This window comes from Xiphophorus couchianus, chromosome 16 (genome assembly GCF_001444195.1).
Source record: "Xiphophorus couchianus chromosome 16, X_couchianus-1.0, whole genome shotgun sequence".
In the NCBI taxonomy this organism is placed as follows: domain Eukaryota; kingdom Metazoa; phylum Chordata; class Actinopteri; order Cyprinodontiformes; family Poeciliidae; genus Xiphophorus; species Xiphophorus couchianus.
Genome location: NC_040243.1, coordinates 73,438 through 87,996, shown reverse-complemented (window position 1 = coordinate 87,996; position 14,559 = coordinate 73,438). Strand labels below are relative to the sequence as shown.

The 14,559-nt window shown below is 48.3% G+C and overlaps 1 protein-coding gene across 1 annotated transcript; it reads right to left on the bottom strand.

Moving 5' to 3' along the window:
- mfsd11 (major facilitator superfamily domain containing 11) lies at nt 1-11,135 on the bottom strand. The gene is made up of 14 exons (XM_028042528.1): nt 10,898-11,135; nt 5,211-5,343; nt 5,086-5,141; nt 4,912-5,019; nt 4,758-4,837; nt 4,583-4,679; nt 3,956-4,014; nt 3,726-3,885; nt 3,499-3,542; nt 3,362-3,427; nt 3,052-3,177; nt 2,786-2,960; nt 1,708-1,843; nt 1-1,635 (listed from the first exon to the last, which is right to left on the bottom strand). The coding sequence occupies exons 2-14, from the start codon at nt 5,304-5,306 to the stop codon at nt 1,474-1,476; spliced, it is 1,365 nt and encodes a 454-aa protein (XP_027898329.1). The 5' UTR covers nt 5,307-5,343; nt 10,898-11,135; the 3' UTR covers nt 1-1,473.
- Between the last annotated feature and the right edge of the window lie 3,424 nt (nt 11,136-14,559).

The window sequence follows — 14,559 nt, the reverse complement described above, 5'->3', positions numbered from 1 at the left end:
TATTGGTAAAGTATTTTAATTATTGCACAGTGTCACGGAATAAAACCATTAAACAGAAAGGACAGAAACATGGTAAAATCCATGAGACAAACAAGCAGCAGTTTGATTTTACTCTTGGACTCGATCAGTTTCCTGTGGATAAGCTTTAAATTGATAAAGATATTTCCTGTCAGCCTGGCGGTTAGCCTGGTCAGGAGCAGGCTAGCTGCACAGGATAAATCGCCATGGTAACTAACGCGCTACTGTTTTGGTGAAACTGAATCAAGGATCAATACAGTCAGAAAATATCGGCTTATTCCGCTGTCTTGGTTTTATGACCCAGAATAAAAACTGACCCGTTTCTGCTGAGATCCAGAAACCAGCAAACTGAAGCCGGTTCTGTCCACGTCGGCCATCTTTAACCCTTTGGTTCCTGCTGTAACCAGATAAGCAGCTGATGTTTTACATACGATTTTATTGGCAACAAAAAACAATCGATAATCCATAATTACTACATTTAAGAAATATGAAACTGATTATTTCCCTTATTGACTCGGATTAAATGAACCCTGAAATCAGCCAGATGGAAGCCGGAGCGCGATAACCTGGATTATCTGCTGGGTTTGGAACCAGTGCCGTTAAACTGGTTCTTCCTGGGCTGGTCCAGAGGAAGTCGAAGGCGGAGCTCCAAAATTAGCATAAAAATAATAAAACTACGTTTCTAGTCACTAATTTCCCTTTGAGATCAATTCAAATAACTGGACAAACTGAATAAACTCCAGTTCAAAGGTTACTTCCAAGTCTTCCAGAACATTTCGTCACATTTTGGCCTAGTCCAAACCCAAGCTTCGGGGATCAGAACTATGCGGAGGGAGAAAAATGATCCAAGATTCCCGAAATTATTGATTGTTTTTTTTTTTTTTTTACATTTTAATAATCTGAAAAGTGTGGTGTGCATTTATATCTGGACTGATGGACGCCGACACCCTTAAATAAACCCAGCTCCAGTTAGTGCAGGGGTGTCAAACTCCAGTCCTGCAGGTTTTAGCTGTGCCACAGGTACAAACACTGGAATGAAACGGCTTCATGACCTTCTCCTTGTGCAGATCGGTTCTCCAGAACCTTAATGACCTGATTATTCTGTTCAGGTGGTGCAGCAGAGACACATCTAAAGGTTGCAAGGCAGCAGACTGGAGGACTGGAGTTTGACACCTGTGTGTTAGTGTGTCATTTAAACTGAGATGTTCTGGTTCTGGTCTCAGAGGTTCTGCAGAGAACCCAGAACCAGCAGCAGGTTCTGTTTAAAGCAAATGAGGAATGTCTCCAGAGACAGGTTGGACCACCTGGATGTCCACGGTCTCTCCAGACATCTACAGCAGCAGCTTCCTCAGGCGTGATCCGCTCCAGGTTTTCCCTCCACCATCCAGCAAGGTGACTTTATCTGGGAGGACGGCGTCTCCTGGCGTCCGTCCATCTGGGCGTCTCCTGGACGCTTCAGATGCTGTCGTAGTCCGAGTCCCTCCTCCTGGACTCGGCCAGCCACTCGACAGCAAAGAAGGACACGGAGCCCAGGAAGCCGAAGACGACGAGGATGAGGAGCTGCCAGTGCAGCAGCAAGAAGTTGCTGTAGAAGAAGGCCACGGCGGCCATGATGGACTGCAGAGAGAAGGAGAAGAGTTAGCGGCGGTCCGGTTCCACCGAGTTGGAGATCTGGGCCGGAACCAGAACCTGGATGAACTTGAAGACTGCGAAGGCGGGGGCGCTGTTGTCCCGGAACAGGAAGCCGATGATGCTGAGCAGCTGCGTGTTGAAGCAGCTGTCGCCAAGGCCCAGCAGGAAGCTGCAGATCATCGCCACGGCAACACTGCAACACACAGAGTTTTAAGTTTGTCCAGAAACTTTTTACTGGTTTTTCAAAAGCCAAACTGTTCCAGTTTGTCGAGTTGTAAAGAAGAGAAAGCGCTTGGAGGTCAGCTGTTTTACACCAACTATCCCTCCCCAATATGGAAGCCCAACTCTGCTCCACAAGACACCACATACTGGTTTAACAGGATTAACTGGGAATCCTGTCAAACCACATACTGGTTTGACAGGATTCCCAGTTGTGTTTTATTTACTTTATACTCCAACCTGATCCAACCCAGTACGGGTGAGTAATGCTTAAAACAATGCAAGATGGTGTAATTCAGAGGTCCAATTTTCTTAAGCTGATCAGGTGACCAGCAGAGACCAGTCGAGACGAACAGAGACCAGTAGAGACTAGCAGAGACCAGTAGAGACCAACAGAGACCAGCAGAGACCAGTCGAGACGAACAGAGACCAGTAGAGACTAGCAGAGACCAGTAGAGACCAACAGAGACCAGTAGAGACCAGCAGAGACCAGTAGAGACTAGCAGAGACCAACAGAGACTAGCAGAGACCAGTAGAGACCAGTAGAGACCAACTGAGACCAGCAGAGACCAGTAGAGACCAGCAGAGACCAGTAGAGACCCAGCAGAGACCAGTAGAGACCAACTGAGACCAGCAGAGACCAGTAGAGACCAACAGAGACCAGTAGAGACCAGTAAAGACCAACAGAGACCAGTAGAGACCCAGCAGAGACCAGTAGAGACCAACTGAGACCAGCAGAGACCAGTAGAGACCAACTGAGACCAGCAGAGACCAGTAGAGACCAACTGAGACCAGCAGAGACCAGGTTATTTGCTGAACTTTTTGAAAATGTGGTGTCTGCAGGCTTTGCTTCCTTTGGTAGCTAGATAGTGGAAGCATAGAATGATTCTGACCAGCAGGGGGCAGCGGTTCCTACCTGGGTGTGATAAAGGCCTCCAGATCCGTGCCGCCCTCCGGCGCCAGCGGAGCGTCACTGGCGATGTTCAAGAAAATCAGGAAAAACGCCACAAAGTGCGTTATGAGGCCCAGCAGAACCACCGGGTTCCGCCCAAAGCGATTTTTCTTATTTAGCATCCCAAAGACGCCCCCTCCTGGAGGGAAAGGGAAACAGCTGGATAAACAGCTCTGCTGCAGAGCCTGGACCGGACCGGACGCTCCAACCGGACCGGACGGGCTGCTTACCTATGATCTCTCCTAGACCGATGCAGATCCCTGAGATGCCAATCAGACTCTTGGCATCGGACCCAAACCGGGTCATGGCGCCGATACAGGTTCCGTACACGCCACTGTAGAAGGTGAGCTCCAGACCTGAGAGGGAACAGAAGCAGAACTTCTTTGAGCCCAATCATTAATCTTGGAGAACCAGAACCTCACTGAGCTACAGGGTTGTTAGGCTTTTAGAACCTTGAAACTAAATTGAGTCCACTTGGTTGCAGGTGGTTCCTACTGGGTCGGTTAAAAGTCTCAGAACCGGTCCTACAGCAGAACCCACCTGTGTATCCGATGGAGGCGCTCAGCAGCAGCATCTCCTTGGTGACGGAGATCCTGCAGGCCTGAACTGGAGACAGAGAGCAGAGGTCAGGAGGAAGAGGAGGAAGAGGTGGAGGATGAAGAGTGTGTTGATGGTACCAAAAGCATCCAGAGCCTGAGTGCAGAGATCTGGTCTGGATGAACTGCAGAGACAAAAAACACGAGACTCAGATCCTCAAAACACGAAGCATCATCAGCCTGGTTCCCCGCCAGGCTGAATTCGCCCCCTGCCAGGATTCCCTTCAGAAAGTCTTCAATGCCAAAGAGGAAACCGGTTCCTACCACCCAGGGGGTGAATACTTTATACAGCCCACTGACAACCTCACCTGTCTGTGGACCCGTCTCCGGACTCAGTCTGTAGTAGAGACTCTGTCGCCTCAGAACCGGAGGAAGACTCCGGGTCGGGTTTCCTGATCAGGAAGAAGAGGAAGCAGCCGACCAAACTGATGACGGTGAGAGAGATGAAGACGGTCCGACGGTCCTTGTCTAAAAGACACAGAGTGAGTCGGAGTGAGGCGGCTTCAGTCGGGCGCCGCCTGCTGCCGCCTCATCCTACCTGTGATGTGGACGTGGCCGTGCCAGGCGCAGTAGATGTAGAGGTTCCCAAAGAACAAGCTGCAACCAGAGGAGATCAGATCAGAAACTTCTGCACCAAAACGGCTGCAGCTGGAGACTAAACTGATAACAGACTCAGCATAATTATATTAGAAATAAATCTCATCTGTGGCAAAAATAGTGTGAATATCAGCAGGCGACGGACTCGAAACGAGACCAGAGGATCACCTGTAGGAGCCGAACGCTCTCAGGTAAATCTGCCGTATGAAGAACGATGGCGGTTGTTTTTATTGTCCGTATTTTAAATGTATGAAACTTAAACTGAAGCAGCTTCCTCTGATTGGCCTGAGAACAGGAAACTGACTGGAAAACTCGGAGAAAGGACGACACCCACGAGAGGAACTCTGAGACCAAAGCTCCAGCTGGAAAGTCCACACCGAACCATCAACTCCCTGGGTCAGAACCGGGTCAGAACCCGGTCAGAGTAGAAAGACAAAGGGGTGTGAATACTTTCCTTCAGGGTTGTGGTAAAACCCCGTCTGTGGTTTCCTTGGTAACCAGACCCTCACTAGCATCATCCAGCTAAGCACTAGCATTGGTTCTGGTTCTGCTGGATGACCCGGTTTACCTGAACTGGAGCAGAGACCAGAAAATGCCACTGTTTCTCCCAATGGATCGATCGGTGGAATTGATCGCCAAAACGTTTCCCTGAGCCGTCCACAAGACTGGAGAGAGAGAGAGAGTTTAGAGGAAGAGGAGGAAGAGGAAGATAAAGAAAGGAGGAGGAGGAGCGTCAACGGTACCTGCGGCGGCCACGCCCACCAGGACGGAGGCCGTGTAGAAGCTCCAGGTGAGCGGGTGGATGAACATGGCGATGTAGCCGCTGGAGACAAGATACGAGTCAGAACCGGGTCGGAACCGGGTCAGAACCTTCAGGTGTGTGGCAGGAAGTGGTACCTGTACAGGATCCCGCTGAGGAACATGGAGACCTGCGGACCGATGAGCGTCACCACGGAGGGCGCCATCAGGTTGGAGGCGGAGAAAACGCCATAAATGATCGCCATACTGGGGAGGAGGAGACCATCAGAACCAGAACTTGGACCGGGACCAGAACCATGACCAGAACCTCACCTTGTATAGCCGCTTCCATGAAACTCGGTGCTGTTAAAGCTCTTGATGACCGTTTGCTGCAAACACAAAGAGGAGGAGCTTCAGCTGCTGATGCAGAACCAGAACCAGAACCAGAACCGACCCACCTCAATGTTTCCACATGTCTGGAAAGCTGTGAACATGAACATGAAGCCGAAGCCGAGGATGACGATGTTCAGCAGCTTCTTCCCGTCTGGACCCATCCTGGAGGATCTTCCAAGCCCAAATTAGGAAAACTTCCTGCAGAGGACAGGAAGTAGAGACAAACAGGCTGCATCAGAACCATCAGAACCATCAGAAAGGTGGGCCGGGTCGTTAATGGTAGGTTCAGAACGGGGCTGCAGCCTCACTGCTCTCAACTTACAAGCTAGCGATGGAAGTAGCATCAGGCTCTCCATGCCGTAACAAAGCTACAGCTTTAATGCCGCTGCCTAAAGCTTTGATGCCGCTGGCTACAGTTTTGATGCCGCTGGCTACAGTTTTGATGCCGCTGGCTACAGTTTTGATGCCGCTGGCTACAGTTTTGATGCCGCTGGCTACAGTTTTGATGCCGCTGGCTACAGCTTTGATGCCGCTGGCTACAGTTTTGATGCCGCTGGCTACAGCGTTGATGCCGCTGGCTACAGCTTTGATGCCGCTGGCTACAGTTTTGATGCCGCTGCCTACAGCTTGGATGCCGCTGCCGACAGCTTGGATGCCGCTGGCTACAGCTTTGATGCCGCTGGCTACAGGTTAATGCCGTTAGCTACAGCTTTGATGCCGCTGCCTACAGCTTGGATGCCGCTGCCTACAGCTTGGATGCCGCTGCCGACAGCTTGGATGCCGCTGCCGACAGCTTGGATGCCGCTGGCTACAGGTTAATGCCGTTAGCTACAGCTTTGATGCCGCTGCCTACAGCTTGGATGCCGCTGCCTACAGCTTGGATGCCGCTGCCGACAGCTTGGATGCCGCTGGCTACAGCTTTGATGCCGCTGGCTACAGTTTAATACCGTTAGCTACAGTTTTGATGCCGCTGGTTACAGTTTAATGCCGTTAGCTACAGCTTTGATGCCGCTGGCTACAGCTTTGATGCCGCTGGCTACAGCTTTGATGTCGCTGGCTACAGGTTAATGCCGTTAGCTACAGTTTTGATGCCGTTGGCTACAGTTTTGATGCCGTTGGCTACGGCTTTGATGCCGCTGCCTACGGCTTTGATGCCGCTGCCTACGGCTTTGATGCCGCTGCCTACGGCTTTGATGCCGCTGCCTACGGCTTTGATGCCGCTGCCTACGGCTTTGAGGTCGTTGGCTACGGCTTTGATGCCACTGGCTACAGCTTTGATGCCGCTGCCTACAGCTTTGATGTCGCTGGCTACAGCTTTGATGCCGCTGCCTACAGCTTTGATGCCGCTGCCTACAGCTTTGATGTCACTGGCTACAGCTTTGATGCCGCTGGCTACAGGTTAATGCCGTTAGCTACAGCGTTGATGCCGCTGGCTACAGGTTAATGCCGTTAGCTACAGCTTTGATGCCGCTGGCTACAGCTTTGATGCCGCTGGCTACAGTTTTAATGCCGCTGCCTACAGCTTTGATGCCGCTGGCTACAGGTTAATGCCGTTAGCTACAGTTTTGATGCCGCTGGCTACAGCTTTGATGCCGCTGGCTACAGTTTTAATGCCGCTGCCTACAGCTTTGATGCCGCTGCCTACAGCTTTGATGCCGCTGGCTACAGCTTTGATGCCGCTGCCTACAGTTTTGATGCCGCTGGCTACAGCGTTGATGCCGCTGGCTACAGCTTTGATGCCGCTGGCTACAGCTTTGATGCCGCTGGCTACAGTTTTGATGCCGCTGCCTACAGCTTGGATGCCGCTGCCGACAGCTTGGATGCCGCTGCCGACAGCTTGGATGCCGCTGGCTACAGGTTAATGCCGTTAGCTACAGCTTTGATGCCGCTGCCTACAGCTTGGATGCCGCTGCCTACAGCTTGGATGCCGCTGCCGACAGCTTGGATGCCGCTGGCTACAGCTTTGATGCCGCTGGCTACAGTTTTGATGCCGCTGGTTACAGTTTAATGCCGTTAGCTACAGCTTTGATGCCGCTGGCTACAGCTTTGATGCCGCTGGCTACAGCTTTGATGTCGCTGGCTACAGGTTAATGCCGTTAGCTACAGTTTTGATGCCGTTGGCTACAGTTTTGATGCCGTTGGCTACAGCTTTGATGCCGCTGCCTACGGCTTTGATGCCGCTGCCTACGGCTTTGATGCCGCTGCCTACGGCTTTGAGGTCGTTGGCTACGGCTTTGATGCCACTGGCTACAGCTTTGATGCCGCTGCCTACAGCTTTGATGTCGCTGGCTACAGCTTTGATGCCGCTGCCTACAGCTTTGATGCCGCTGCCTACAGCTTTGATGTCACTGGCTACAGCTTTGATGCCGCTGGCTACAGGTTAATGTCGTTAGCTACAGCGTTGATGCCGCTGGCTACAGGTTAATGCCGTTAGCTACAGCTTTGATGCCGCTGGCTACAGCTTTGATGCCGCTGGCTACAGTTTTAATGCCGCTGCCTACAGCTTTGATGCCGCTGGCTACAGGTTAATGCCGTTAGCTACAGTTTTGATGCCGCTGGCTACAGTTTTGATGCCGCTGGCTACAGCTTTGATGCCGCTGGCTACAGTTTTAATGCCGCTGCCTACAGCTTTGATGCCGCTGGCTACAGCTTTGATGTCGCTGGCTACAGCTTTGATGCCGCTGGCTACAGGTTAATGCCGTTGGCTACAGTTTTGATGCCGCTGGCTACAGCTTTGATGTCGTTGGCTACAGTTTTGATGCCGTTGGCTACAGTTTTGATGCCGCTGGCTACAGTTTTGATGCCGCTGGCTACAGTTTAATGCTGCTGGCTACAGCTTTGGTGCCGCTGGCTACAGCTTTGGTGCCGCTGGCTACAGGTTAATGCCGTTAGCTACAGTTTTGATGCCGCTGGCTACAGCTTTGATGTCGTTGGCTACAGCTTTGATGCCGTTGGCTACAGCTTTGATGCCGTTGGCTACAGCTTTGATGCCGTTGGCTACAGCTTTGATGCCGTTGGCTACAGCTTTGATGCCGCTCGCTACAGCTTTGATGTCGCTGGCTACAGCTTTGATGCCGCTGGCTACAGGTTAATGCCGTTGGCTACAGTTTTGATGCCGCTGGCTACAGCTTTGATGCCGCTGGCTACAGTTTTAATGCCGCTGCCTACAGCTATGATGTCGTTGGCTACAGCTTTGATGCCGTTGGCTACAGCTTTGATGCCGCTACCTACAGTTTTGATGTCGCTGGCTACAGGTTAATGCCGTTAGCTACAGTTTTGATGCCGTTGGCTACAGCTTTGATGCCGTTGGCTACAGCTTTGATGCCGCTGGCTACAGCTTTGATGCCGCTGCCTACGGCTTTGATGCCGCTGCCTACGGCTTTGATGCCGCTGCCTACGGCTTTGATGCCGCTGCCTACGGCTTTGAGGTCGTTGGCTACGGCTTTGATGCCACTGGCTACAGCTTTGATGCCGCTGCCTACAGCTTTGATGTCGCTGGCTACAGCTTTGATGCCGCTGGCTACAGCTTTGATGCCGCTGCCTACAGCTTTGATGTCACTGGCTACAGCTTTGATGTCACTGGCTACAGCTTTGATGCCGCTGGCTACAGGTTAATGCCGTTAGCTACAGCGTTGATGCCGCTGGCTACAGGTTAATGCCGTTAGCTACAGCTTTGATGCCGCTGGCTACAGCTTTGATGCCGCTGGCTACAGTTTTAATGCCGCTGCCTACAGCTTTGATGCCGCTGGCTACAGGTTAATGCCGTTAGCTACAGTTTTGATGCCGCTGGCTACAGCTTTGATGCCGCTGGCTACAGTTTTAATGCCGCTGCCTACAGCTTTGATGCCGCTGGCTACAGCTTTGATGTCGCTGGCTACAGCTTTGATGCCGCTGGCTACAGGTTAATGCCGTTGGCTACAGTTTTGATGCCGCTGGCTACAGCTTTGATGTCGCTGGCTACAGCTTTGATGCCGCTGGCTACAGGTTAATGCCGTTGGCTACAGTTTTGATGCCGCTGGCTACAGCTTTGATGTCGTTGGCTACAGCTTTGATGCCGTTGGCTACAGTTTTGATGCCGCTGGCTACAGTTTTGATGCCGCTGGCTACAGTTTTGATGCCGCTGGCTACAGTTTAATGCTGCTGGCTACAGCTTTGGTGCTGCTGGCTACAGCTTTGGTGCCGCTGGCTACAGGTTAATGCCGTTAGCTACAGTTTTGATGCCGCTGGCTACAGCTTTGATGCCGCTGGCAACAGTTTTAATGCCGCTGGCTACAGCTTTGATGCCGTTGGCTACAGCTTTGATGCCGTTGGCTACAGCTTTGATGCCGTTGGCTACAGCTTTGATGCCGCTCGCTACAGCTTTGATGTCGCTGGCTACAGCTTTGATGCCGCTGGCTACAGGTTAATGCCGTTGGCTACAGTTTTGATGCCGCTGGCTACAGCTTTGATGCCGCTGGCTACAGTTTTAATGCCGCTGCCTACAGCTATGATGTCGTTGGCTACAGCTTTGATGCCGTTGGCTACAGCTTTGATGCCGCTACCTACAGTTTTGATGCAGCTGGCTACAGTTTTGATGCCGCTGGCTACAGTTTTGATGCCGCTGGCTACAGCTTTATGCCGCTGGCTACAGTTTAATGCCGTTAGCTACAGCTTTGATGCCGCTAGCTACAGCTTTGATGCCGCTGGCTACAGCTTTAAGCCGCTGGCTACAGTTTAATGCCGTTGGCTACAGCTTTGATGCCGCTAGCTACAGCTTTGATGCCGCAGGCTACTGCTTTGATGCCGCAGGCTACTGCTTTGATGCCGCTGGCTACAGGTTAATGCCGTTAGCTACAGTTTTGATGCCGCTGGCTACAGTTTTGATGCCGCTGGGTACAATTTAATGCCGTTAGCTACAGTTTTGATGCCGCTGGCTACAGTTTTGATGCCGCTGGCTACAGTTTTGATGCCGCTGGCTACAGTTTTGATGCCGCTGGCTACAGCTTTGATGCCGCTGGCTACAGGTTAATGCCGTTAGCTACAGTTTTGATGCCGCTGGCTACAGTTTTGATGCCGCTGGCTACAGCTTTGATGCCGCTGGCTACAGCTTTCATGCCGTAGGCTACAGCTTTGATGCCGCTGGCTACAGTTTAATGCCGTTAACTACAGCTTTGTTGCTGCTAGCTACAGGTTAAAAACTGGTCATGGAGATGTTAGGAAGGCCCAGCTAGAATTCCCACCTGAAGCAGTTTCTCTAGCAGAGAGCAGGTGAGCAGGAACAACTTCCATTTACACGGAAAAAGTAGTTTTACTACAACGTACTGTAGTTTTTCTTTTATTAAAAAATATTATCTTGAAGTATCTCTACGATTACTGAATCCTCTGACCACTGGCTAACTTCACTGAATGAAGAACAAACATGCTTTGAACATGCTCTGATCTGGTCTAGTTAAAGCACAATTAAAGGGACAGACCAGCAGTTGGTCCCTGAACCCACACCTGACCGAACTGGACCAACGTAGATCCTGTCTGCCTAGGGAGATATTCATAAATGTTCTGATCCATATTAGAGTCAGAGAGGTCCAAACCCCCCGGAACAGCAGAAGGTTCTGTTCAGCTAAGATGACCCAGATGGGAAACCTCTGGAGCTGCAGATGTTTCTCTTTCATCGTTTTAATAACCAGAAAAGTGGCTCTATGTCATGATTAAGGCGGATGTGGCTTCCAGTCAGGTGATCTAAAGATATAATAATAAGCAGCAGGAAATGACTCACCGCCCGAACCAGAACCAGAACCAGGCTCGGCTCGCTTGTTGAATCCAGCAGCTTCTCACTGGGTCTCCAGCTTCATGCCTCCCTGCTGCGGGTAGTTCGAGGAGAAATGGAGATACTCTCAGGTGGGAACCGGACCGACCGGGAGTCACATGATCAGTCAGCTGACCAACACGCAGCTGGAGAAGCTAATGCTGCTAATGCTGCTAGCCGCTTCCGGCCGAACAGCAGGGACCCAGTTTAAAATCATCCCGAGGTGACCGCCAGGTGGAGACGTTTCAACTGCAGCCGGAAACTACGTCATAAAGAAGCTACAACTTTCTGTTTTTAAAGAAACACTCCATGTTCAACTGACCTTAATGTTGTTTAAAAACACTAATAATGCTTTAACTATCAAACTGAGTCATCAGTGGGAAAATCTGCTTTTCACGGGAGAAAGAAAGAGAAACGCGCTGCTGGTTCCAGGAAATGATCATTTCCTGTCCATATATAACAAACATCTTATTAGAGCCGTTCAAAAACTGGAGGATCCCCCATAAATATTTAACTGTAAACAAGGTGAACAAGGGTTCTAGTGTTCAGGTCACAAGCAGCAAAAATGTGAGAATTGGGACACAAGGATTCTGTGTCACAACTTCGATATCCATATTTGTGCTGCTAAAAAGTACAGCTACAACAAAAAGCGATTGTAAATGTGCAGTAGACATATTTTTGCTTCCCAAAGTCATTGCAAGAGATGTTTGGCTGTTCAAATTTGCTTTGTTACGGCTTGTTGAATATGGAGCAAAATTAGATGGAATCACGTGTTCAGTGGAGTGAAACAAAAGTTATTTTAATACTTTACATTTGAATTTTTTTTTCAGCAGCAGACACAGATTGCTCTGTGAACATTGCTGTATTTCCAAGATGATAAAAAATACACACTCAAACGTTCTTCAATTTAATAGTCTTAAAGGCAATTCCCTCTGCAACTCTGCAGACATGATTACATATTCAGTCATTACTCAAACAAAATCAAAACAAACAGACAAATAAAAAAGACACACAATCTCTGATTATGAATGTTGTAACTTTGTAGACCAAAAATCTACCAGAAATTCATCAGGAACTTTGACATCAATGTTCTTCCTCTATGAAGAAAACGTTTAAAAATTATAATGATCTCTAAAGAAAAAAGAAACCAAATATCTTTCTATTCCACTCCCACAAAAAATTAGGGTATTAATTTTATAACTATGTGTGAAATTTTCCCTGTACCTAATGACTTTCTGGAAAAAATAAATAAATAAATTCAATTTCTGCATTTTAATAACAATAAACATTTTTTCAAGGTTTCAGAAGTGGATCTTGTACAAGAAGTCTATTCCATCTTTAAGTTTTAATATAATAAAACTGAGTCTAACAAAGATGAAGAGTTAAATTATGATATATTTAAACCTCTGGTGACATTGCAACATCACAAAAGCCCAATATTTATACCAATATGTCATTTAAGATTTGAAGTTCCTCTTTTATTAACAGGTTTTCCTCAGTTAGCTTGTGACTTTTCTTTTTTCTGCTCAGTTTATCATATCAGACTCTTTTGATACTGATGAGTGCCTTGTCATGCTATTGTCTTTGAATTTTAAAGAAAAGTGAAAAAACACATTGCCATAATTCTGCTTTATAACTGAAAATGTCACATGCAGCAATGACTTCGGCGCCTGGATGTGGGTTTAGCAGAGGGGCGGAAATAGGACCCAAAATGTTCATTATTAAGTGTTGTTTACTGTTAGTGCGTTGCCTTAATTATTATTTTTAATACAAGAGGAATTCTGTTCAAAGTAACTCAAGTCCACTTTTTTCCTCTATTTGTTACATTTTCGTTTTTTCTGCATTACAAATAGCATTAAAATTTAACATTATACTCAGAACTGGTAAAAACACTCCTTGAGTATATTACATTTATGTTTTGAAATTTCATATCTACATGTTTTTATCTGCAAGAACATTCTGTGGTTTTATTTTTACTTAATACAGATGACTTAACTTTTTTTTACTTGTTTGTTTAACCACAAAAACAATTTTATATATATATATATAAATTCCCTTCTCACCCACCGCGGGTGGTTCTTATCCTCTGAGCTCGGGTCCTCTACCAGAGGCCTGGGAGCTTGAGGGTTCTGCACATTTCTGGACTGAGATGTCTGATGTTGTTCCTGGGATCTGTTGTAGCCATTGGTCCAGTTTGGGGGTGACTGCCCCGAGGGCCCCGATGACCACAGGCACCACTGTGGTCTTCACCTTCCAGGCCCTCTCCAGTTCCTCCCTGAGGCCCTGGTATTTCTCTAGTTTCTCCTGCTCCTTTTTCCTGATGTTGCAGTCGCTTGGTATTGCTACATCTACCACAACGGCTTTCCTCTGTTGTTTATCCACTACGACAATGTCTGGTTGGTTCGCCATTACCATTTTATCTGTCTGGATCTGGAAGTCCCACAGGATCTTAGCTCTGGCGTTCTCCGTCATCTTTGGGGGTGTTTCCCACTTTGATCTCAGGGTTTCCAGTCCATATTCTGCACAGATGTTTCTGTACACTATGCCTGCAACTTGGTTATGTCGTTCCATGTACGCTTTCCCTGCCAGTATCTTGCACCCTGCTGTTATGTGCTGGACTGTCTCAGGGGCCTCCTTGCACAACCTACACCTTGGGTCTTGTCTGGTGTGGTATATCTGGGCCTCTATTGCTCTGGTGTTTAGGGCCTGTTCCTGGGCGGCCAGGATGAGGGCCTCTGTGCTGTCCTTGAGTCCAGCTTTTTCCAGCCATTGGTAGGATTTACTGATATCAGCCACTTGGGTTATTTGCTGGTGGTACATCCCATGTAGGGGCTTGTCCTCCCATGATGGTATCTCTGGCACCTCAACCTCCGTTCCCTGTTGTCTGAGATATTCACTGAGCACATTGTCTGTTGAGGCTTTGTCCCTGATGTATTTATGGATCTTAGTTGTTTCGTCCTGGACTGTGGTTCTCACACTCACTAGTCCTCTGCCTCCTTCCTTGCGGCTCGTGTACAGTCTCAGGGTGCTGGATTTGGGATGGAACCCTCCATGCATTGTTAGTAGTTTTCTAGTCTTAATATCCGTGGCTTTTATCTCCTCCTTTGGCCAGCTAATTATTCCAGCAGGGTATCCTGCTGGAATAATTAGCTGGAATATATATATATATATATTAGATAAATGGCTTGGTCTTAGATGAATGTATATATTTTATAAATGATATGGCACTTTGAAATGAATGAATCCTGAAGATTCACTTCCTTTCAAACAGCCATAAGTGCCATAACTAGTAACATTAGAATATTATTTTAAGCATAAATATTCCAATGAGATGTATTTCTGTAAACATGTCAAGTATTACCAGCAGTACTTAGACTAATCAGTAATTCAGTAGTTATTGTGATCTTTATATGCAGTAATCTTCATAGTTTTCAGTAGTAATAGTAACCAATAGTTACAGTAATTTCTACTTATAGTAAGTAGTCAATAAGTATGTTTTTGTCTCCTTGTGATGATGACTTCACGTTCACAGAAAATGACGTAATCTTTCCAGTAATGTGGAGAAACCTTCTCGGGGCGGGGCACGACAGTTACGCGTTGACGTCAGTTTCGGGGCGTGTCTATAAAGCCTT